The sequence below is a fragment of the Leopardus geoffroyi genome, chromosome B1 (assembly GCF_018350155.1).
Source record: "Leopardus geoffroyi isolate Oge1 chromosome B1, O.geoffroyi_Oge1_pat1.0, whole genome shotgun sequence".
Taxonomy (NCBI): domain Eukaryota; kingdom Metazoa; phylum Chordata; class Mammalia; order Carnivora; family Felidae; genus Leopardus; species Leopardus geoffroyi.
In genome coordinates this window covers 141,234,520-141,256,793 of record NC_059327.1, presented here as the reverse complement: position 1 = coordinate 141,256,793, position 22,274 = coordinate 141,234,520, and the positions used below count along the sequence as shown (strand labels likewise).

The following is a 22,274-nucleotide window of genomic DNA, read 5'->3' as shown; positions in this document are numbered from 1 at the left end:
ATGTCTATCCTTATGCCAGTACCACGATGTCTTGATTGCTGTAGCTTTGTTGGTAGCTTTAAAATTGGGAAATGGGAGTCCTTCACTTTGTTGTTTTCTTTTTTTTTTTTAATTTTTTTTTTTTTTTTTTTTAAATTTTTTTTTTTTCAACGTTTATTTATTTTCGGGACAGAGAGAGACAGAGCATGAACGGGGGAGCGTCAGAGAGAGAAGGAAGCACAGAATCGGAAACAGGCTCCAGGCTCTGAGCCATCAGCCCAGAGCCCGACGCGGGGCTCCAACTCACGGACCGCGAGATCGTGACCTGGCTGAAGTCGGACGCTTAACCGACTGCGCCACCCAGGCGCCCCCACTTTGTTGTTTTCAAGAGTCATTTTACCTATTTCAGATCCCTTTCATTTTTATATAAATTTTAGGATTAGCCTGTCCCGTTCTGCAAAAAAAGGGATCTGGTAGGGACAGTGGAGGTTTACCGGTTTTTTTTGTTTTGTTTCTTTTTTTTTTTTGTTTTTTACTTTTTATTTTATTTTTTTAATGAGGATTTGGGGAACATTCGAAGAGTATTAACCACCTTATTTCATTATTTCAGTCCATGAAGTGAAAGATGCCTTTCCATTTATTAGGTTTTAAATTTCTTTGTGATATTTTATGGTTTTCGGTACGTAAATCTTTCATCTGTTTTGTTAAATTTATTAGCATCTTACTATTTTGATGCTATTGTCAGTGGAACTATCTTCTTGATTTATTAGATTGTTCATTGCTAGTGTATAGAAATACAGTTGTTTTTGCAATTATATTCTTGTATCCCGTAACCTGCTAAACTTGTTTATTAGCTTTGATAGTTTTTTGTATGTGGAATTTTCAGGCTTTTCTATGTACAAGATCATGTTGTCTACAAATAGAGATCATTTTACTTCTTTTTCAATTTGAATGGTCTTTTATTTTTCTTAACTAAATTAATTTAGCTAAAATCTCCTATGCAATATTGAATAGAAGTGATAAAAGCAAACATTCATGTCTTGCTTCTCATTGCAGGTGGAAAGCTTTCAGTTTTTCATCAGCAAGTATGATGTTAGCTGTGGGTTTTGGTAGATGCCCTTTATCACATTGCGGAAGTTATTTTCTATCCTAGTTTGTTGACTGTTATCGTAAAGTGGTATATTTTTTCAAAAATATTTTCTGTATTGAAATGATCATATGTTTTTTAATTAATATGTTTTATTACATGATTGATTTTCACATGTTGAATTAACCTTGCGTTCCTAGGATAAATCCCACTTGGTCACAAGGTATAGTTTTGTTTCGTTTTAGTTTTTTGTTTTTTGTTTTTTAAATTAATGTCCTTGGATTTGGTTTGCTAGTATTTTGTTGTGTATTTTTTTACATCTATATATATAAGGGCTATTGGCCTATAATTTCTTTTCTTGTGGTATGTTTGTCTGCTTTTCATAGAATGGATTAGAAAGTGTTCCTTCTGTTTTTTGGAAGAGTTGTGAAGGATTGGTATTAATTCATCTTTAAACATTTGATATAATGTTTAAAGTTAACATTAAACATCCCTAGTGAAGCCATCTGTTCTTGCGCTTTTCTTTGTGGATGTTGTTGTTGTTGTTGTTACACACTTGATCCCTTTACTGGCTTAAATTTTAAATTTCTTCTTGAGTTTGATAATTTGTATTTTTGTAGGGATTTACTGATTTCATGCAGGTTATCTAATTTGTTGGTAAAAATTGTTTGCCTTATACTCCTTTTTATTTCTGTGATGTTGGTAGAAAAAATTTTGGTTTTATTTATTTTCTCTATTAGCTTTTCTGCTCCTTGTTTCATTTATTTCTATGCTGAATTTTATTATTTTCTTGCTGCTGCTTTGAGTATAACATATCTACTTTTTTTCAGTTTTTAATATGGGAAGTTAGTTATTTATTTGAGATCTCTCTTTTTCAATGTGGTTATCTGCAACTATAAATTTCCCTCTAAGAACTGCTTTAACTGTTATCCCAAAACTTATCCCATAAGTTTTGGTATGCTGTTTTTTTACTTTTATTTATTTTGAAGTATTGTCTCATTTCCTTGTGATTCTGTCTTGGATCCATTGGGTATTAATGAGTATCTTCTTTAACTTCCACATATTTAAAAAAATTTTTTTTTTTTTTAACATTTATTCATTTTTGAGAGAGAGAGAGACAGAGCGTGAGCAGGGGAGGGGCAGAAAGAGGGAGACACAGACTCTGAAGCAAGCTCCAGGTTCTGAGCTGTCAGCAAAGAGCCCAATGTGGGGCTCGAACTGACAAACTGTGAGATCATGGCCTGAACCGAAGTTCGACGCTTCACTGACTGAGCTACCCAGGTGCCCCTAATTTCCACATGTTTGTGAATTCCTCAGATTTCCTTTTTTGATTTCTGATTTCATTCCATTTTGGTTGGAGGACATACTTTGTATGATTTTGGTTTTTAAAAATTTATGGAGACTTGTTTTGTGCTCTAATATATGGTCTGTCATTAAGGATGTTTCATATGTACTTGATCAATGTGTATTCTGCTGCTGTTAAGGGGAGCATTCTACAGATGTCTTCCAGGTCTAGTTGGTTAGTAGTGTTTATGTGTTATTTTCTTATTGACCTTCTGCCTACTTGTTCTATCCATTATTGAAAGTGAGATGTTTAATTCTCCAACTATTAATGTTTAGTTCTCTATTTCTCTTTTCAGTTTTTGCTTCTTGTATTTTGAGGCTTTGTTTTTAAGTGTATATATGTTTTTAATTATATACATTAAGTGTACATATATTTTGCTGGTAGATTGACCTTTTCGTCATTATAAGAATGCTCTTCCGTGTCTTTAGTAGCTAATTTTGTCTTAAAGCCTTATTTATCTGATATTAGTTTAGCCATTCTGGCTCTGTCTTTGGTTGCTATTTATATGTTATATATTTTGCCATCCTTTAACCTTCAATCCATTTGTGTTTTTCAATCTAATTTTTAAAAACAAAACTTATGGCTCTTTATAGCCTCTACTGGCAAGGCATCATTTTTTTTTAGTGTTTCTTTATTTTTGAGAGTGAGAGAACACAAGTGGGGGAGGGGCAGACAGAGAGGGAGACAGAATCCATAGCAGGCTCCAGGCTCTGAGCTGTCAGCACAGAGTCCAACGTGGGGCTCAAACCCATGAACTGTGAGATTGTGACTTGAGCTGAAGTCAGACGCTCAACCGACTGAGCCAGCCAGGCACCCCGAAGCATCATTTTTATACATTAGTTCTTTAGACATGGTTTCCATTAGTAGTAGCAGCTGATTCATAGTTTTTGTCTGGTATGTCCAACATCTGCGTTTCCACAGAGACCTTTTCTCTTAACTGCTTCTTTCCCCCTCTGTATGGGCCTTATTTACTACTACTTTTCATGGTTCATAATTTTTTGTTGAAAACTGGACATTTTAAATAATACAATGTAGTGATTCTGGAAATGAGATTCCTCCACTCCCCAGAATTTTGTTTTTGCTACTTGTTTAGTGACTTTCCTATACTGATTCTGTAAAGTCTAAATTTTTTATGAGTTGCTACTGAAATCTCTTCTCCGTTAGACTATGGTCAGTTAACGATAGGACAGATATTTCCTAAACACCTGGAACCAGTAACTCTTCCAGCTTTTGCTGAGGGACTTTTTATGTGTCTTGGCATGAATTCAGTGCTCCGATGAAGTTTACAACTTTGCTGTAGCCTTTACTTTTTTCTTGTGCAGAGTCTCAGAGTCATCCAGAGGTGAGAGGCTATGGCCTTCTCATCTTTCCTGGTCCTGCATTCTTCCCTTTATGTGTGCATGGCCTTCTAGATCTCCAGGAATGTGTTCGAACTTTTCAACGCCCCCTATGGACAGTTCATTTCCAGTTTTTCTTTGTAAGTTTTTTAGTCAACCTCTTCTTATCCTCAGCTTGTAATGTTGCCTCAGGGAGCTCGGTATTACATAGTTGCTGCTGATGGTTTTCAACAAATGCTCTGGTGATAGTGCTTTTTACACATTGAATCTGAGTCTGGTCAAATAAAGACAGACCCAGAGAGTGGAGCTTTCCCAAGATGCTGCCTGACAGATCTAATAGTGATGGCTCTTGTGTGTTGTGTGTGTGTGTGTTTTTTTTTTTTTTTGGTGAATCCAAGCCTATTTTGCTTCTACCAGTATCTGCTAGTTTTTGCAGTTACTGTTGTTGTGAGTTGTATTTTTTCAAGACTACAGTGAAACTGGGAGAGAATGATAGGAATAGGACAAGTTAAAATGTCACAAAGCTCACTGTTTTTACTGAGGTTCACTCTTTTTTTTTTAACTTCTCAAATTGTTGCAAACTTTTGGGTAGTTTTTAGAGTTGTGAAAAAATTGACTTTGACACCTTTTGCCAGTGTTGCATTTGGGGAAGAACAGATTTTTAGAGGCTCTTAATTTCCTGCTTTGGAAGTACCCTTCCTCTGATATTTTTACACTTGTTTTTTTCCCCCACATTTTACCTCTTTGGAAACTACTATACATTCTTCCAAGATTCAGCTTATATGTTACTTTTTCAGTGACACCTTTTCTGGTTTTCCCGCATATACAACTTCTTTTTGTTTCCATATACCTTGAACATAATTCTTTTACTTCACTTGTTATGATACTTTATTTGTTTATCTATATCTTCTACTAGATTGCAGAATATTTGAGACTATTTTTTTTTGAAAAAAAAATTTTTCTTAAAGTTTATTCATTTACTATTTCTGAAAGAGAATAAGCTGGGTAGGGGCAGAGAGAGAGAGAGAGGGAGACAGAGAATCCAAAGCAGGCTCCAGGCTCTGAGCTGTCAGCACAGAGCCCGACGTGGGGCTCAAACCCACGGACGGTGAGATCATGACCTGAGCCGAAGCCAGGTGCTTAACTGACTGAACCACTCAGGTGCCCTAGATGAAGACATTTCTTATGTCTTATGAAGACATTTTGGAAGTCATTTAAGAAATCTCAGGGCCATTTTATAAAAATACACAGAGTTATTGGTCTGTCATATACTGGTTTCCGTATACTCTTTTTTCCCCCCAAACCTTTGAATCCCATCGAAAACTTTGTTTTCTGTCTTTATTTAGTTGACTTGTTTAGGGATAACTTATTACTGTTTTTGTAACTCTGTCCAGTCTCAAGAAGTGGGAAAGTTACCATGGTGTAATTATTGAAAAGAATTTATGATGGTTTCTGCAGTCTGTTTCAAGCAGAAGTGTGAGAGAGTTAAATTATGGCAATGATCTGTGTCAGTAACTTTGGTGACGGTATTCATATTTGAGTGTCTGGGTATATGCAAATACATACTGTCTTTCGTTTAGTTTCCTAAAGTGGATCCCAAAGTGGTATTAAGCATTATAGGGATCTATCTGTATGGTATTGACCCACTTTATTTTACTGTTTCCTAATACCCCAAAGATAAGAGTATCATAATGCTAAATCATTAATTTTGCTTTCTAAATTTCTAACTTAGAAACATTTTAAATACATAGTTCTCAGTTAAGGAGGAATTCATGATATTTGCATTCCTATGGAAATAAGCTTATGAAATGAATGGTTAGCTTCCAAGGCCTGATCCAGTGACTAATGTAGTTGATGCTTCTTTAGGATTCTGAACTGCAAACAAAAGGAACCCATCTCAAATTAGTTGACCAAAAAGGGAATTTTATTGGTTGAAAGACAGAAACTTGGTGTCCTGAATTCAGCCGTACCTAAAGCCAATTAAGATTATTTTGTATATAGTGTATTACATGTTATAGTTATATTGACATTTTTGTAATGCCTATGCAAAATGCAATCCCATGTGATACTATTTGCCTAGTTATTTGCATTTTGATAGAAGTACAGGCTTATACATCTTCACTAATAATTTCCTTATGATAGAATTTTATAAATAAAAGCATGAGGCAAAGTATGAATATTTTAAGGCTCTTGATATATGATTATGGTGGTAATATTTTATTAATCTTCATATCCACCAGGAGCACATAAAAAGTTTATAAATGATTACTGATTTTAGAACATCCTGGTTAACAAATGTAACAATGCTTTACTATTATTAAATAATATATATATTTTTAAATTTTAGAAAGAGGGTGTGTAAGTGGGAGAGAGGGGCGGAGAGAGCCCAACACAGGGCTCAGTCGCATAACCCTGGGATCATGACCTGAGCTGAAATCAAGAGTCAGATGCTCAACCAACTGAGCTACCCAGGCGCCCCATTAAATAATGATATTTTGGGGGGGGAATACAGGAACAAAACTGTCCTTTCTCATTGTGGGTGTAAATAATGACAAAAGATTAAAAAAAAAACAGCAAAAAACTCAGGTATAAATAAGGATAAATAAGGTATCTCTTGCTTTTATCTCTTCTCTGGATTTCACATTTGGAAATGTAATTGCCAATTCCATATCTCCAATTGAATGTCCAAAAGACATCTCTGACTTACTGTGTCCAACCTGTGTTCTTGATATTCTGCCCCAAACCTTCCTTGTTTGTCAAGAATTGTTAAGAGTTTGTGATTTTATTCTACTTGTAAGCTGACAGGTTATCCTGCCATAGTTACATGGATGCTGTCAGAAGAAATGAGACAGAGGATTTGATTACAGCAAGAGCTGCAGCCAGAGTTTGAGCATTTACTCCAGTTCCCAGAGCCTTAGTTCCCACAGGGCTATGTGCCATGTCATAGGTCCCAGGTGACGCCTGGGCATACAGTGGATTGCATTACAGGAGAGGAATCCTGAGTTCAGGGAACCGGAATTTTTGATAATGTGCATTAAGTCTGCCCTAGAGAGGATAGAGAGGACACATTATTATCTTTATTGTGCCTGCCAGTGTACAAAACTGCCCTTTGTTTCCGAGGGATATACTGACTGTGTTTTCTAAAGCTGTTACCTGTGCAATCTTGAAAAGAGAGTCCACAACAGAGGCAGTGTTAGTGCCTCTGCTTATAAGATATGCAGAAATGAGACTCCCATGTTAAATTATTTTCCAATACAGTCTTCTCCATCCCATCTAATGGTGATTTCATCCTTTCAGTTTCTCAGTACAGAAATCTTGAAGTCTTTCTTAACTCCTCTTTTTCTCTTATATCTCACATCCAGGCTGTCAAGAAATCCTGTCTGCTCTACGTTCAAAGTGTATCTAGAATTTTTTCATTTCTCGTTGTTCCCACTGCCTTTTTCAGAACCACTGTGATCTTTCAACAGAATTACTGTGGTGCAGTCTGGTAACTGGCTTTCTTAATTCCCATCTTGCCTTCAGTCACACGGTAGCCGGAGTTGTCATATTAAAATATGAATTCAGTCAGTCATGTCACTGATCTACTCAGAACTCTCTAGTGGCTTCTCATTTTATTTGGAATGAAAGCCAGGTCTTTACTCTAATCCATATATAAGACCCTGCATGGTCTGGCTCTCTTTTATTTCTTCAAATCCTTTTTTTGTTATGTCTTTTTGTTCATTTGGCCAGGCTCCCTGTCTTAGGGCCATGGCACATCCTGTTTTCTCTGCCCAGACTGCACATATCCCAATATCCATATGGCTCATTTCCTCACTTTCCATCTTTACTCAGAATCATCCCAGGCCATCCCCATGCATCTAGATTAAACATGTTGACCTCCCCCTTCTCCCCCAACAAAATTTTCTAGTGTGTTCATCTCCACTTAATTTCCTTCTTCTCAGAATGTATCACTAATACATTATTTATGTGTGTGTGTGTGTGTGTGTGTGTGTGTGTATAGTGTATATTTTACTTGTTTATCTTGTTTCAGTCACTCTAGAATGTAAGCTCACAAAGGGAAAGAGGGTTTCTCTGAATTTTTTTGTAATGAGTTTTGTTTCTGGCATCCAGTACAGTACTTGGCACCTTATGAGCAGGTAATGTATATGTTGAATGGGTGAATGAGTGATTTATATGGTAAAGAAGTAAAATCCTGTTTTCAGAATTTAGGGTGTGTATTAGAAGTATGATGAACAACAACAGAAAATGGTTAATCGCTTTTTATTCACAGATCGATGTAGCAGTTGTAGCTTATCAGTTATAACTACTTTCAGAAGAACCATTGTATTAATGTTAAGTCATTCATTCACTGAAGTATTTGAGTGCCAGACACGGTGGCACTCGGAACATTGATGATACTGTGACAGACAAGGTGTACACAGTCTCTGTTCTGATGGAACTCACACCCAGGTGAGGAGAGAAGCATTGAATGAGTGTAACAAGTGTAAATATTGTGGATAAGTTTTTAGACGTTCTTGTTGTAGGGGTTGCAAACTCAGATACCTATGCCTGCACAGGCCAGGCAGATAAGGTAAGAATGAATTGGGACCAGGGAATGTGGAGATGGGAGTTCAGATGCACTGTAGAACACATGCCATGTGTAAAGGGTAAACCAACTGACAGGTCCATCTGATGGATGTCGTGTACGAATGAGGACCCACTGTTTCTTTTTTCCGAGTTTATGTAAAGGGAAACGGAAAAATCTAGATTATCATCTGAAGTATCACACTCCCCTAAGGCACTGTGCAGTCCAAATCAAACATGGTTTTGACCTAAGGCCTCTTCGCTATAAGGAATATTGCCAATTAATTGAGGTTCTATCAAGAAGAAAATTCTGGGAGTGGGGAAGACATTATCTTCTCTTGATTTCCATTTTTGTTTTGTTCCTCCTCAATTTTAATAGTTTTCCTAGATCCTCCCATTTGTAATGATATAGCTAGACTTTTCTTCTGACATAACTAACAAGGACAGATGTGCATGTAAAAATCATTAGAATGTGTGGTTTCTGGGGGTAAAAGACTTGTGGTTGGCTCCATTTTATCAGCTCTGAGTTATTGGACTAGCTGCTCACCTTCTTTCTCAGTGTTTGCTTTATTCATCATATGTACAGTGGGAGTATCAGTTAAAATGCCTCCTGATGTTATGAGTGGTAAATAAGATAATGCACTTAGAAATGCTGTGTATATTGTCAGGGTTCTGTGAATGCTGTGCTTTTGCCTTTTTTTCTTTTTCCAACTCCTCCTCCTCCTCCTCCCATTCCCTGCCTAATCAAATGTATTTGATTCATTGTTTCATTGCTTTGTACTAGATAGCACTTACTGATAAGATAACTTTGGCAAGAATTTAAGTTAGTAATCCTCTTTAGGAGTATTTTCACTTTTAAAAGAAACTTCTGGAGTCATTGCCTTAACCTACAGTAATGAAACTCTGATGTATCACAGGACAGTGGTCATTGAGTAGGAGGATCATTCTTCTGGCTCGAATCCCACAGCAAAACAAGTGCCTGTTCCACTTATCTTGAAGATAGTTTTCAAATGACATTGTTTTCTTTGGCAGTGGTTGAAACCAGAAGTTGCTGACAGCTTGGTATTTCCTCTGTCTTGTTGATTTGCATGATGTATGGTGATATACAACATACAGAAACACCACATGTAATTTTATCCATCCATCTTTCTTCTTCCATTCCCTAGGAAAACAAACTTGATAGGAGTAAACGCTACTAAAGCCCAGTCTTTCATAAACATGAAGTGGTTGTGTGTGTCAAGATGTTGGAGCTGTAGGTATCTAGGATACCATAAACATTTTCTGTGGCAAGAGACTTATGGTGTCTTTGGGGGAAGTTGTGAGTCTGGATGATCAGTAGCAGTGTCTTTCTTGTAAAATAATAATTCTCAGTGGTGGTGGTGGGTTGTTGGATGGCAAGGGGGAGGAGAATTACCTGGGGAATTAGGTGTGGAATTACCTGTGTTTCTTGTTCTTTTTCTTCCAACTTTATCATGAAAAATTTAAAATAATTTGGAAAACTTGAAGGAGTTGTATCATGAATAACCATATGCCCATCATCTAGGTTCAACTACTACTAACATTTTACAATATTTTCTTTACACATTTTTAAAAACACGTGGATAATTTTGTGTTTTTTTTGTTTTTTGTTTTTAAAAAAAAATTTTTTTTAACGTTTATTTATTTTTGAGACAGAGAGAGACAGAGCATGAACAGGGGAGGGTCAGAGAGAGGGAGACACAGAATCTGAAACAGACTCCAGGCTCTGAGCTGTCAGCACAGAGCCCGACGTGGGGCTTGAACTCACGGACTGGACCGCGAGATCATGACCTGAGCTGAAGGCGCCTGCTTAACCGACTGAGCCACCCAGGCGCCCCACACATGGATAATTTTGAATAATGACTGTGAATCAGAAGAATTATTGTTCATTTTCTTAGGTGGGACAGAGGTATGATGGTTATAGAGGATAATGTATGCATTTTAGGAACATGTATGTGTTTAAATACCCATTAGATACTAGTAAGTAAAATGACACAATACCTACTACTTACTTTCAAATAGTTCACCACCAACAAAAATGTTTTGTGGTTTCTTTCACCAACAAAAACGTTTTATGGTTTCTTTCAAAACTAGAATTTAATCAAGGATTGAGTATTGCATTTAATTGTAATGTCTTTTAAAATCTAGAATGACTCTACCCCCGTCATTTTTTTTTTACTCTACCTATGGAACATTGTATAAGACAACTAGCCAGAGTAAGTATCTTGGACTTTGTCTGATTGTTCTCTCTGATACCATTTTCCTTATTTTTCTAGCCCAGCCCCTGTGTGATGTAAGCTGAAGTTAGGCCTTAAGATTTTTTGGGAGAAAGGTTTTTAACAAAAAGTAAGTTGTAGGTGATGCTGTTTACTTCATATTATATCAGATCAGGAAGCACATAATGTCAATATCAATGCAGAGTGTTTATGACTCCCAGATTTCTCCCTTATAAAGGAGCTTTTTTCCTTTTGATGCTTTGACATCATGTAAATATTCTATTTCTCATCAGCCTTCATCTTGAATTTTGATATACATTGATGATTCTTGCTGAGTCACTTTCTTAATATTGTACTTCTTAATTTTGATACCTTTTCCTCCCCACTCCATTGACAGTCTCTGTCATTTTTTGGAATGAGTAGTGGCTTTCAGTGTTCTGGGCAAGGAAGTAGGGTGTGAACCATCGTTCTAAGAAAAATTTAATGGTAGTTCTATATCTATATAACTTCTTCCAAGTTGGATTTTCAGTTCACAAGTTGAAGGGCTCGTTCCCACAAGATTGCCTTTATTTCAGGTGCCTGGGGGGCCATCAGCACTTCTGATGACTGGCTTGACTGCACATTTGGGGTTTCCCATGATTCTTCTTCAGATTTGATAATTTGCTAGACTGACCTACAGAATTTAGGAAAATATTGTATTTAGGATTACCATTTTTTTATAAAGGATACAAATGAACAACCAGGTACGTAAGGCAAGGTACGAAAGTGTCGGTCGGTTAGTGCAGGAGCTTCTGTCCACATGGAGTCAGAGTGTGCTACTCTCCTGATACGTGAGTATGTTCACCAACCAGGAAGCACTCTGAACCTTGTTCTTCAGAGTATTTGAGTTTGCTTTACATAGACACAATTGATTAAATCACTGGCCGTGTGATTGAACTCAAGTCTCTAAACCCTCTTTTCTCCTCAGAGGTTGGGAGTAGAGCCAGGAGGCTGAAAAGTTCTAACCCTCTAATCATGTAGTAGGTTTTTTCTGGGGCCAGCCTCCAACCTAAAGTAGCTAGGGGCCCTACCACCAATCACCTGATTAGCGTAACAAACACACTTCTGTGGGGAATACCAAGGGTTTTGAAGCTCAGTGCCAGGAACTGGGGGACAAGGTCCAGATATATATTTTTCATGCTTTTCATATTTGTAGAGTCAGAGTAGTGCTTTTAATAAACATAATTTGTAGGATATTTCTACCTAAAAATGAATGGAGGAAGGGTTCATTTAGATATTATTTTGAGTGGTCTAATAGGTTGCTTTCCATTAGACACTGCTTTTAAGTAACCAAAACATAGAGGTGGTTTATTATGTTTGGGGGTGGGGGGAGGTTATTTTTAGCCTTCTGTAACTTTTGCAAATTTCCAAGCCTTTAAAAATAAGTATTATTTTACAAAGCTAATTTTGGTTTTGAATCATGTATGCCATTTTATTTATACCTGGATATACAAATGATTTGGGGCATGTTGATACAGGTAAATATTGTCTCTTTGAATCTTAACTGTATTTATTTATATTAGCTTGTTTATCAAGGCATGTGTTTATATTTCTATTCTTTGTATTCTTGAAAATGTGTAGTGTAAATCTTCATAAGATGGACTAGTATTAATAACAGCAGCATAATAGTGATCATAGTAGTAATTATAACAGCTACCATTTATGCAGTAGGTGATATTAGGCACTTTACCTATATAATCATATTCACTGTTTATAATAGCCCTGTGAGATCTTATTATATTTGCCAAATGCATGAGGAAACTAGGGCTCAGAACTTAGCATGCCTTATGTTCATATAATTAGTAATGTTGGAGTTAATATTTAATTCCAGATCTTGACTCCAAAAGCCTTGCTCCCTTGCTATGATGGATTCCAAGAAAAAAATTTAATGGAGTAATTTGCCATCATTCATTGATTCATTCATCCAATAAATTATAATTTTGTGCTCATTAACTTATACCACGTATTACTCTGTTTTCCATTTATATGTAACAGTGCTTGTTGCTTCAAAACCTCTAATCCCCTGTAGTGTCTGTTATTAATATAAAGGATCAAGTACTATTGTTTCATTTCTCTGGTTAGTCTCTTTTTTTAAATGGTGATTTTGGAATACCTAGTCTTGCTCACAGTATAATATCTAGGGTTAGGGTTTTTTTTTTTGTTTTTTGTTTTTTTTTATTTTGGTCATTGACTAGTAAGATGTAGATTCTAGCATATCTTCTGGACATTTTTGTTATTATTTATTGGCATCATTCTTACTATTATGTATTCAGTTATCTTACAGTGTTTATCTTACTGTGATGACTTTGGAAATAGAAAACCATTGAAGCAACTGTAAAAATTTTCAGATTAATTTCAGTTAGGCAGTGAAGTATTTGGTAAGATGATGCCATCAGTATATAATATGCCCATTTAAAAATAGTATGAGCGTAATTATGCTTACATATTGCTTGTGAGATGACCAGATAAAGATATAGGGCTAATGCCACCCCTTACTAAGGCAAATTTGCAACCATTTAAAAATTTTTTCTGTAGCATTTAGATCTTCTGTTTATCCTGAACCTCAGAATTTCATGATGATGAGCCTTGATATGGATCTTTTTTTTTTAATTTTTAAATTTAAATTTTAAAATTCCAGTATAGTTAGTGTGCATTGTTATATTAATTTCAGGTGTACAATATAGTGATTCAGCAATTCCATACATTAGTCAGTGTTCATCATGATAAGTGTATTCTTTTTTTGTTTTTTAAAGTTTATTTTGAGAGAGAGTGTGCTCTTGTGAGTGGGGGAGGGGCAGAGACCACGGGGGAGAGAGAATCCCAAGCGGGCTCTGCGCTGACTTTGGAGCTGCATGTAGGGCTCTATCCCATGTTGCTGGGATCATGACCTAAGCCAAAATCAAGAGTTGGACTTAACCAACTGAGCCACCCAGGAGCCCCATGATAAGTGTATTTTTTATTTTCCTTACCTATTTCACTCATCCTCCTACCCACTTCTCCTCTGGTAACCACCAGTTTGCTGCCTATATTAAGAAGTCTGTTTTTCTCTTTTTTCCTTTGTGTTGTTTCTTAAATTACGCATATGAGTGAAGTCATACAGTATTTATCTTTCTCTGACTTATTCACTTAGCATTATACCATCTAGATCCATCCATATTGCAAATGGCAAGATTTCATTCTTTTTTAATAACTAATATTCCATTGTATATATGTTGGGCTAGTGCTTTACTTTTGGAAGCTCATGTACTTCAAGTTTGGGATTCTATATGTGTCTGTTACGTCTTTGGTATACTTTTCTTCTTTATTTTCTCTCTTTTCTCTTTCTGGAACTTCTATTATTGTGATATTAGATCTATTGGACTGGTCCTTTTATGTTCCTGTCTTTTCTCTCTTAGTTTTTTTGTCTGGAAAGTTTCTGGAAATTTTCCTTAATTTTATCTTCTAGCTTCTCTATTAAACTTTCTCTCTTTTGATCCCTTAGTCTAAATATGCAAAAAGTCATTCCTCATTCTGTGCCTTTCCCTTTATTAGGACCCTGCTCTTATTTCATGACTACAGTATTTTCCCTCCACTCTGAAAATATTTATAGGTTTGTTGGATGATTTCTTTAGCTCCCAGCATCTCTTCAACGTTCCTTTTTTCCTGTTTGCTTCTTTTCATCTCTTATTTATGTTGGAGGCTTTCTGTGAATGATGAAACTTTGATGTCTGGTTTTTTTCTTGTTGTTTTGTTTTTCATTTTTTTTGTGGTTTTTTTAAGAGTGAGGCTCTTTAAAATGATGATTGAAAGGGGTTCGTGCACATTGCAAGGGTTTCTTAATTCAGGGTTTCACTTTAGTGTGATGAGTCAGAAAGCTACTTTGTTTTCATTGTGTGACTCCCAAATTTCAGTTTCTGTATTTTTTTTTTTTTTCTTCCATCTAGTTTCCAAGAAGAGAACTTCTCTAATCTGTGGTGATTAGTTTGCACTGTATGTGTGTATGTCTGGTTCTTGTAGCTGAACAGTGGTCTTGAATTGAGGTGGAGATTATCTTTTCAGTATGTAGACTTTTACTTAATTCTCTTATTTTTAGGACTATACTTTTCCCTCCCCTCTCCTGTCCCCATGCCTCCAAATGGTGCTTGGGGTCCCAGGTTACTGCTGGTTTCGCTCATCCTGCCTGGGTATAATGTTGGAATGGGGTAAGGAATCTAGTGGTCTGACCACTTCTGTGAAGTCTTTAAGCCATTCTTCTTATTTTCTCATTGCATCATTGCATTCAAAAGGCCCCTGTAATTCTTTAGTTTTTCAGGTTTATGCCATTAGACTAGGCTTGCTTCTTGCTCATCCTTCCTCCCTCTCCCAATCAAATGCTTTGGGTGGTCTTTCTCTGTTGTGTTTAATCCTTTACCATGTGTCTGTAAGTTTTTCATTTCCCAAAATTTTGTTGACATGTCTTGTCTCTTTCATTCTCTTTGACCTTACGGATTTATGCCTTTGGAAATCCTTTATTGGGGCACCTGGGTGGCTTAGTCGGTTAAGCATCCTACTTCAGCTCAGGTCATGATCTCATGGTTTGTGGGTTCAAGCCCTGCATCGGGCTCCGTGCTGACAGCTCGGAGCCTGGAGCCTGCTTCGGATTCTGTGTTTCCCTCTCTTTCTGCCCCTCCCCTGCTCGTTCTCTGTCTCTTTAAAAAATAAACAAACATTAAACAAATTTAAAAAGATCCTTTATTTTTATTTATGGAGGAGTACAGTGGTAAATGTTAGGGTTGAGACCACCATAAGTTAATTGCAAGTCTCTTGACTTTGTGTGAGTTCCTTTTGTATGCTGCTTTTACCCTATAGCAGTGGCTTTCCTTTCTGTTTTAAGGTGACAAGTACTTTTCTCATTTACTTAAAATAAGTTTTCTACATTATTTAACAATTACCAGTAAAACATACACCCCTTATAACATCCAACACTACAATGGCAAATGAAGGAAAAATTGTTCTTCTTCCCTTAATTGTAGGATTCTGAGCCAAGCTTGGTGTCTGTCCCTGCATACTGTTTTTTTCTGTTCATAAAAACATTTAACATGTGTTTTTAAATTTGAAAAACACACCATCCACATACCTAATGGAACAAATGATAGACCAGGAGAAAATATTTGTACTCCTCGTATGTTAAGAGAGTTTTATAATGCTTTCCTACAATTGAAAGAAAAAGGTAACCCTTTAGAAAAAGGAACCAATGATAGGAAGGCAAGTCACAGAAGAGGGAATATAAATGGCCAAGAAAAAGAAGTAAAGATGCTCAGTTTCCTTGATAATGAGAGGAAAACAAGATAGAAATAACAATGCCCTGTGTCTTTTTCTCTCAAGTTGGCAAACTTTTAAATGTCTTAGTAACTTCTAGTGAGCATGTGAGAAAACTGTCTCTTAATGTTGCTACTGGAAGTTGCCATAACCTTTCAGGGTTTAATCTGGCAGTATCAAATTTGAAATGCATTTTTCCTTTGATAGACTCTCCTTGGAAATCTGTGCTACAGGAACAAAGCACCAGTCCTTAAAAATGATTGTACAACGGTGTTTAATGCAGCATCATTGTCAATAATGGCAAAAGATAAATAGAATGCCAGACTAAGCTGAATGACCAACAGTTTGGAGATGATCAATTTGTAATACTTACGTGGTATAGCATACTATACAGCTTTTTTAAAAAAAGAATGAGTCAAGTCATGTGTTACTGTAGTCCGTGTAGAGGATTCTATTTTTTTTTTTTTTCAACGTTTATTTATTTGTAGAGACAGAGGCAAAACATGAGGAGGGGAGGGGCGAGAGAGAGGGAGACACAGAATCTGAAGCAGGTTCTAGGCTCTAAGCTGTCAGCACAGAGCCCGACGCAGGGCTCGAACCCACAAACCGTGAGATCATGACCTGGGCCGAAGTCAGACACTTAACTGACTGAGCCACCTAGGTGCCCCGAGGATTCTGTTTTTGTCCAAAAAAAAAAAAAAAAAAAAAAAAAAAAGGTGGGGGGGGGGAAGGAGACGCTGCACTTTATTTATATAGGGATATATATGTTTTGAAACCAGACATTTGTATAAACTTTATTGGATAAAACCTACATTAAAGTTACCGTAAAAACAAACTTAATACGAGTATAAGGTAATTGGAGGATTTCCTGGGTGGCTGGCACTTGAAATCAAATGGAGGCTTGTTCATTATGATTTATCTCAGGCTGACTATGATATAAAACTAATATCTAATATCTAGGTCTTGCTGCTTTCTTGTTTGCTTAACCCAGTGGACTTCTTAGCCCTGTTCTCAGGATTATTTTGTTACTGATGAATTTCTACTCCTTTGGGTACTTGTAGTTGGTAAATTGACATCTGTACCAGAGGAAGTGCAGGGAAGATAAAGAAATAAACTGGTTCTATCATTCATGTTTTCATTCTTTCATGTTATCTTTTTGAATACATTTCTGAATACATATATACACCATCAGCAAATTAAAAGTAAGATAAATGAAAACATGGAAAAATAATGGCTTAATAGGAGGAATAACTACTGGTTTATCAGGAGGAAAAGTTCGTCTGTAGAAACACATGCCTGCATTCATAAACAGTTAACCCAGGGCACCTGGCATCTCTAGAGCAGTGCTTTCCAAGGTGGTATTCAGTCAAGTGCAAGCTACATTGTCATTATTTTAATACTGCTAATTGAAACAAATTTAGATTGGCTTAAAGCCACTCCTTCATTTGAATATGATTATTTTTTGTGTTGGGTTGGGGACAAAATAGGTGATATTTAAGTTAGGAAGCTCGTGGAATTGTTTTAGCATGTGAACCCCATGTCCTACCCTGGAAAAAAATGGGGAGGCTAATAATCATTGCTTTTCAGAATATATACCCACAAATTGGAAGGAATGCCTATATTATATGATTTGTAGATTACAAAAGATAGTAGTAATTTTAGCTTGCATAAATACACATTTATTTCCTACTTTACTCTGCCAGACCAGTATCTGTGATTAGTTCTTTTATTTTCTTGGGATTTTGAGAATATATGGAATGGTTAATAGTACCCTCCTAGTCCCATATTTGGAATTGAAAATATAGAATTAATTTAATAACTGTGCCTTGACTTGGACTTGAACTGTATTTTGAATTGGACATAGAAATATATAATAAGTGGAATTTGTGGTAACTGCCAGTAATCTTGTGATATATGTATCCAGTGAGTTGAGAATTGAAGTACTTGATAATATAGTCAGAACGCTAGATAAAAATTCTGAGGAAGTGATGAGCATGAATTGGATTGGTCATGAAAGACTTCTTGGAGGAAAAATATGTGTTGAAGCATTTGGTAGATATGGGTTGGTGGCAAGCAGATGATACTCGTCTCTTGAGTTACTATAATGTTTTAACTAGTTAGTTACTTCCTAGTACATGCATTATTCCAACAGAAATAATATTAGCTTATAAATAATCAGAAAATGCTGGAAAATACAGTATTTGGAGAAATGCAAATAAATTATTCCTTTTCTCAAAGCAGGCACTATTCATGACCATTATTTACCTTGTTTAGGTATAAATCCACAGTTGATGTTAGAAAGTTAGAAAACATTTGCTCAGATCTATGTCTAATTTTGGGCGAATAAAATTAACAAACTAGCTTTTAGGAACAAGGGTTTTATGAAGAAAACTTAATGTGTTTTTCCCTAATTTTGCTAATTCATTGGCATAAATTTACTTTGTTTTGTGGGTGGTTGAGAATGGATATATAGGATCCATGATTTATCTAGGAACTTTTTCTCTGGTTCAGTGGATACTTAACAAGGTTGTATATCAGAAACAGCTGGGAGACTACTCTCCACCCCCTGGTTAATAACTTATTTATATTATTATATATTTCATTTATATTATTTATATAATTATTTTATATATTTATATTTTATATTTTTATATTTTATATTATTATATATTCATAAGAACATAAACAGAGGTAGAAGAATAAAATGAGCTGGGGGATTTTTAGCAGTATATTTAGTAGGCCTGACTGAGGCTTTCTGATTCAGACTTGTGGTCAGAACTTGGAAAACTATTAAAGATAAATTCATTCTCTCTCTTTCTCTCTGTCTCTCTTACCAGCTCACCAGGCAATTCTTATGTATAGCTATGTTTGGGAAGCATTGTTCTAGGGTAATCTCTAGATAAATATCTAAAAACAAATGCTGTTTAAATGATTTATCTTGATCTATACTCATACTACTTCCGTGTCTAGATCTAACTTTTAGCATTTTCTTTAATTTTTTTCATAAAATTTGAGTAGTTTAGCACTTTATTAGTGCTACTAATTTGTCAATGTTTGCATCTGAAATCAATGCTAAGTGAACTTAAAAAAAAAAACAAACACCTTGCACTGTTAGAGCTTTTACCTGAAATATCTTTCCCAAATACTGCCTTTTTCTCTCCTGATAACTGCCTTGTGGGTTGGTTGATTTTATTTCTCCTACATCGTATATATATATAGAAACCCAAATCTAGAAGGTGGGAGACTTACAGTTTCCTATAACTACAGTTGGGGATATGGAGACCCTGGATTGAATTCATACTGTTTCTGGAGTGTCTTAGGAGCTCTTTTCCCCCTACCATTTTATCCCCAATAGTTTGCTTTTCCTTTCACTGATTTGCATTGAATCAGAGTGCAGGTGCTGTATCATTGCTCAGGATGTGCTTTATAAGGCCTATCAAATTGATAAAAGTGACGCACCATTTTTTGTTTTAAACTACATTAAACAACACAGTAATCTTTATACCAAGATGGGTTTTAAAAATGTCAGGTAGAAGTCTTTGCTTAGATGTGATGGAAGTAATTGTTCTTTAGAATACCTAGCAATGTGTTTCAGATTTGCTTTCTCAAGTTCAGTTAACAGACTGTCCATATAACTGTGACATAGATAATGAGGAAATTTATATATTGTAAGAGTTCTGGAAGGAGGTAGTTCTAGAGTTGTCTAACTCAGTAGCCTAACTATGTCAGTGTTCTGGGTCATTTTTTCTCTAATCCTTTTTTCTGCCATTGCCACAGATAGCTGCAGTAGGTCTAAACAACCATATTCATATACCACAAAATCCAAAAGCCAAAGGAAGAGCATGGGCTTCTTCACAAGTCTCTCTCTCTTTTTTTTTCTGGGTGGACAGTCTTTCCCTAAAATCCCCAGCAAATTTTCCCTATGTCCCATGGCAAAATTTGTTACATGTCCCATCCTAAATCAGTTACTGACAACAGGAAATGAGATTCCCATTATCGCCTTACAACAATGTTGGTTCATCCCCTGGAACTGGAGAGGGACCCACCCATCTGATCCTGTTGATGTTTCAAATAACATCAGTGTTTTGTTATCACAGAGAGGGGGAGGCTAGTGGGTAGGCAGTCCTAGTATGTGCCAAAGTATATAGTAATACAGTTATGTTGTGACATTTTCCACATATTATGTAAGAGCTATTCCCAGGCAAAATGGAATTTTAGTATTTTAACTTTTAAAAGGGAAGCATATTCTGGTTTTTTTTTTTTTTTTGAAGTTTATTCATTTTTGGGAGAGAGAGAGACAGAGAACGAGTGGGGGAGGGGCAGAACTTATGAACTGCAAGATCATGACCTGAGCTGAAGTCGGATTCTTAACTGACTGAGCCATGCAGGCACCCTTAGAGAAGCATATTCATTAGAGATGAATGTTATTCTCTATGTATTCCTTTGTGATTAGCATAAGAAGCCAGTGTTTTGTTTTTAATCTAATAAAATGATTGCTTACTGTTATTTTTGTCTTGTGTACAGTCAATTTATTTCCCACTGAGATTAAGCTCCCCAGTGATATTCCATGATTTGATAGCAGTTTCTGAGTCTTTTTAATTAATCGATACTTGTTCTTCTAGGTGGATTCTCCACGGTTTTTCTGGTGCGGACACATGGTGGAATCCGCCATGCATTGAAGAGAATGTATGTCAATAACATGCCAGACCTCAACATTTGTAAAAGGGAAATTACAATTATGGTAAGTGAAAGAGTAATTCCATTGTAAGAATTTGGTGTATTTTCTTTTGGTTTTGCACTAAAACATTAACCAGCTTTTTTGGCAAGCTGCTTATTGGTTTATGTGCATCTAGAAAACCTTTGAAATGCATTCTTTATAGACACACTTAAGGCTAAATATAGCCAGTCCCTTCCTCTCCTTTTTCCTTGCTTCCTTATTGTAGTTTGATGGGCAAACTACTCTACTTTTTCTCCCCCACCGTCTTTTAAAATATATTTTAATTATGGAATGTTGTGAGAATAGAAAAATTTAGAGAATTATGTGATGAATATCAGTTTATGCACTATACAGCTTAAGAATTAAAATCTTGGGGCGCCTGGGTGGCGCAGTCGGTTAAGCGTCCGACTTCAGCCAGGTCATGATCTCGCGGTCCGTGAGTTCGAGCCCCGCGTCGGGCTCTGGGCTGATGGCTCAGAGCCTGGAGCCTGTTTCGATTCTGTGTCTCCCTCTCTCTCTGCCCCTCCCCCGTTCATGCTCTGTCTCTCTCTGTCCCAAAAATAAATAAACGTTGAAAAAAAAATTAAAAAAAAAAAAAAAGAATTAAAATCTTACAGGTACAGTTGAAGCCTTCGGTGGGTTCCTTCCTAGCTATATCACTATACTGTTCTCATCCAAAAAGAAGCCACTGTCCTGAATTTGGTGTTTACTATTCCCATGGGTGTTTAATACATTCACTGTATGTGTTTATATTCACCAACAACAATTAGTTTTGCTTTTTGTTTTTATTTTTTATTATTTTTTTGAGAGAGAATGAGGGCATGCACGCGTGAGCATGAGCAAGGGAGGGGCAGAGAGAGAGGGAGAGAGAGAGAATCTTAAGCAGGCTTCACATGAACATGAGCTCCATCTCAAGACCGTAAGATTGTGACCTGAGCTGAAATCAAGAGTTGGATGCTCACCCAGGTGCCCCTGCTTTTCATTTTCAAATTCATGCAGTAAAGTTTATTGTTGTTACTATTTTTTTTTGATGTACTCTGCAATATATGGTAAAATATCCATATCTTCCCTTATGAGTAAGGGAATTTTTTTTTTTTTAAATATTGAGAAGTAAAAAATATTTTAATAGGTTATTGACAGAATTTCAGTAATTTGGTTAAACGGTTAAAAAAATACAAAATGAAAGTTTCTTTTTTTCTAGGGTGTCTTATTCTCAGTGCTCTGATGGCTTGTTGTTGTTTTCCTCTTCTTCCTTCTCCCCCTAGTCCTCCTCTTCTTTTCTTCCTCTTCTTCCCCCCTTTTCCTCCACCTCTTCTTTTCCCTTGTCTTCCTGTTCCCTTTCCTCCCCCTCTTCCTCCTCTCCTTCCTCTTCTTTCTTCTCTTCCTCCTCCCCTTCCTCTCCATCTTCCTCTGCACTCCCTCTACTTCTTCTCTCTTTCCACCTCCTCTTCCTTCACCTCTTCTTTCTCTTCCTCCTCCTCCTTTTCTTCTCTCCTTTTCTTCTGTTCTCTTCTTCTTCCTCATCCACTGTTTATCAAGTGCTATATATATATATACATATATATAAAATTTTTGTGTATGTGACCTTTTCTGTCTGGTTTTTTCACTTAGCATGTTTTTGAGGTTCATTCACATTGTAGAGTGTATCAGTACTTCATTCCTTTTTATGGCTGAATACTATTCCATTGTATGTGTT

The 22,274-nt window shown here is 36.3% G+C and overlaps 1 protein-coding gene across 5 annotated transcripts in view; it reads left to right on the top strand.

Annotated features, from left to right (window-relative positions):
- BMP2K (BMP2 inducible kinase) overlaps positions 1-22,274 on the top strand; it is a 130,993-nt gene that overhangs the window by 32,814 nt on the left and 75,905 nt on the right. For all 5 annotated transcript variants that reach the window (XM_045473633.1, XM_045473631.1, XM_045473632.1 and 2 more), the window contains exon 2: positions 20,484-20,602. In XM_045473633.1, the coding sequence (XP_045329589.1) occupies positions 20,484-20,602 (119 nt within the window). The remainder of the gene's footprint in view (positions 1-20,483; positions 20,603-22,274) is intronic.